Source organism: Phaseolus vulgaris, chromosome 9 (assembly GCF_051622355.1).
Source record: "Phaseolus vulgaris cultivar YP4 chromosome 9, ASM5162235v1, whole genome shotgun sequence".
NCBI classification, from domain to species: Eukaryota; Viridiplantae; Streptophyta; class Magnoliopsida; order Fabales; family Fabaceae; genus Phaseolus; species Phaseolus vulgaris.
Window position 1 is genome coordinate 5,144,216 of NC_143506.1, and position 3,031 is coordinate 5,147,246.

At 32.1% G+C, this 3,031-nt stretch overlaps 1 protein-coding gene across 1 annotated transcript; it reads left to right on the top strand.

Moving 5' to 3' along the window:
• The first annotated feature begins 972 nt into the window (after positions 1–972).
• Positions 973–2,827, top strand: LOC137820963 (uncharacterized). The gene is made up of 4 exons (XM_068625322.2): positions 973–1,596; positions 1,691–1,753; positions 1,904–1,978; positions 2,190–2,827. Exons 1-4 carry the CDS (start codon positions 1,321–1,323, stop codon positions 2,556–2,558), a joined length of 783 nt encoding a protein of 260 aa, XP_068481423.2. The 5' UTR covers positions 973–1,320; the 3' UTR covers positions 2,559–2,827.
• The last annotated feature ends 204 nt before the right edge of the window (positions 2,828–3,031 follow it).

Genomic DNA, 3,031 nt, shown 5'->3' on the forward strand with positions numbered 1-3,031 from the left:
TACACAATAAATGACTATTTTTTAAATTTCAAATGATAACTTAAAATAAAATTAATTCAAGTTTATAATTATATATGTAATGACTAGATGCATGTTTTTTAATGTGTAATTGATTTTATACAAATAAATCATTATCTTTAATTTATTATTTTTTTCTTACATAATTGTTACAAGATTATCATATTGTAAAATAATAATTTCATCTTTATAAAACGTGTGAACAGAAATTTATAATAATATTTATAATCTTACTTCATACATTAATTCAATAAAATTATAACTATTGTAAATTTATAATACAATATCTATAATATAGATTACATAATACTTTTATAGATATTTAGATATTTAAATATTTCTATTCACTCGTATAAATAAAAGTTTTTATTATCTAAATAAGGAAAAGATAGCAAATGCTGCTATTTATTTAAATGACTTTAAATTCGACTAGTCTTACAAATTATTACAATTTTGTACAATTATATATTATTTTAATATTTTTTTAACTTAATATTTTATTATTTACAAACTTTAAACATAAAACCTTGTTGTACAATTTCAATTGTATAGAGTATCGTTGGTAACTTCTCAAAAAGTTAATAAAATTAGCTACAAATCAAAACAAATGTATTATCAAGCTAGCACAGCAAAAAAAATACACTTAATCTATTCTTATAAATTATCGAAATTTATTTTTTATATTCAATACAAAATATAGTTTTTATGTTCTTACTTTTCATTTGTGACAAAAAAATAAATTTTTTATTTTGTTTTTATCTGAAAATACTATCTAAATTATTGTTTTCACTGTTTTATAAAGGAGGACATAAAAAATCAGTAAAAATATTTAATAAAAATGTGAATATTGGTTAAAACTATGTTGATAAGAATGTTTAACCATATATTAAAAAAGATATTATTACGACTCTGGTAAAGATGTGCATAAGAAAAGGTGATAAGTCTTAGGTTGCTAGAATGAATGGCACGACCAATGAATCCTATCGGATTGCAAAAAAGAGCGCGACCAGAAAATCACTCAAAGCAACCATAAACCCTAGTCACCTCAATTCTTCCACACACGCCACGTGTCAACCTTCAGCGCGTGCTATGGATTTCTAAATTCCTTTTCATTAAGCAGACACAGAAGGAGCCTCTCTCTTACTACCAACACACACTCTCTCTCTCTCTCTCTCCTATCTCTTCTTCCTCCTTCTTACTCTATCTACTTCCTCCACGCTATCCAATTTATTTCACCCTCTCTGCTCTCTGCAATGGGAATTCAAATTTAGAGGAACGCCTTGGTGGAGAAAAAGATTAAAGATGAAACAGCGGAGTTCGTCGTGTGTCTCCTCGAACAGTATGAGGGAGAACCAAGTTGCGGAAATCCTCGTCAAGCTCCCAACTCTTATATTGGAATTCGAGTGCGGCCGCGGAATCCTTCCACAGTCTTGGGGTCGGAAGAAAAAGAGATCTGCGATTAGTGTTAATCCGAAAGCAGAAGAAGCTTCCAGTCCCGCAACCCCTCTCTCCTTCTCTCCCAGTGAATCCGACGAAAACCCAACCTCTCTCTTCAGAAGAAACGTTTCTCTCAAAAGGGTATTTTCCTTTTCCTTTTCCTTTTGTTTTATCTTTCAAATCTATGTTCTTTCTTTCCTCCTCGTAATTTGTGGTTTTACTTCAAAACTCGCAGAAGAGAGAACACTTTCTTAAGATTATACAGGATTTGACCAAAGACAACGATTTGCTCTCCGGGGTAATTTCTCTCTCTATCTCCGTTTCAATTTAATCGATTGTAAGAGATGAGATTTGGCGTCTGTTTCCTGAGTTTCTGGTGTTTGGATTTTAAAAAAGAAAAAGAAGAAATCTTGGTTATGTATGGTTGATCTGTGAAAATCCTTGGCAGGAGATTAAGAACGTGAAGTGTTACTTTGAGAAGTTGAAAGACTACAATTTGAAGTTGAAAGCAAAAAAGCAAGAGGTATGTATTACTACTGCTGCTGCTACTCCCACTAGTATGCCAGTTTTCTTTTCTTTTCTTTTGTGTTTATCCTCTCTCTTTTTTTTTTTCCCTTTTTCTTTGGGTATTTCTCGTTCTAGTTATATTTATGTTGCTTTATCTTTTTTTTTCTGACGGTGGGTCCACTTCTTTATTTAGATTTATTGATTATTGAATTGCTATTTTTTTACAGCTAAGTCACGGCCCCAGCACAGAAGGTGATATCGTGCACAAGCAACAGCAACTGCAATTCCCCGGTGTGCCGCCGCATCATCCAACGGTGATCTTGAATCAGACGGCGGCGTTTGGACTGGCAACGACGTCGTTGGGTGTACCACTGTTGAGTAGTAACGATGTGGGCCCAATTGGAATTCCCGATCTGAACTTACCACTGGAGGAGTCGATGAGTGTGGAGTTTTGTGAACCGTTGGATGTGAATGTGAGTGTGGCCAACAGGAATCTGAGTAGGGCCATGGCAGCTCAGGCTCGTCAGAATAGGCTTCACATTTACAGGTTCAAGAATTCAATAGGAATTAGTAAACCCCGTTACTCTTGTAGATGATGATGATGATATAATAATAATAATAACAGTTATTATTATTATCATTATATTAGCCAAATCTTATATTTGCATACACATATAATTCTTTCTCTCACTTTTCCTTATTCGGCATTAGTTTTGCTATTATTCATAAGGAATTTAGAGGGTGCTACTGTTCACAGAACAGAATGTATATCAGGGAAGCTCTCACAGATTTTGTCGGATTTATGTTTCATGAATCATTATAATGATAATAGCCTTTCTGATTTAAGGCGATTTAAAAGCACCAATTATATTAGCATTACCTCACTACATCTTCTAATTCCCTTTTCAAACTCTATCCACTTTTAAATATACATATTTTTGTTTATTTCTTATTTTTTTTAGAATTATACGTTTTCATTTAGCTTTTAAACATTTTATATACTTGTGAAAAATGAATTTGGTCTTTGGATTAGGTTCAATCTCTCATAAATGGAACTTGTAAAAAAGAA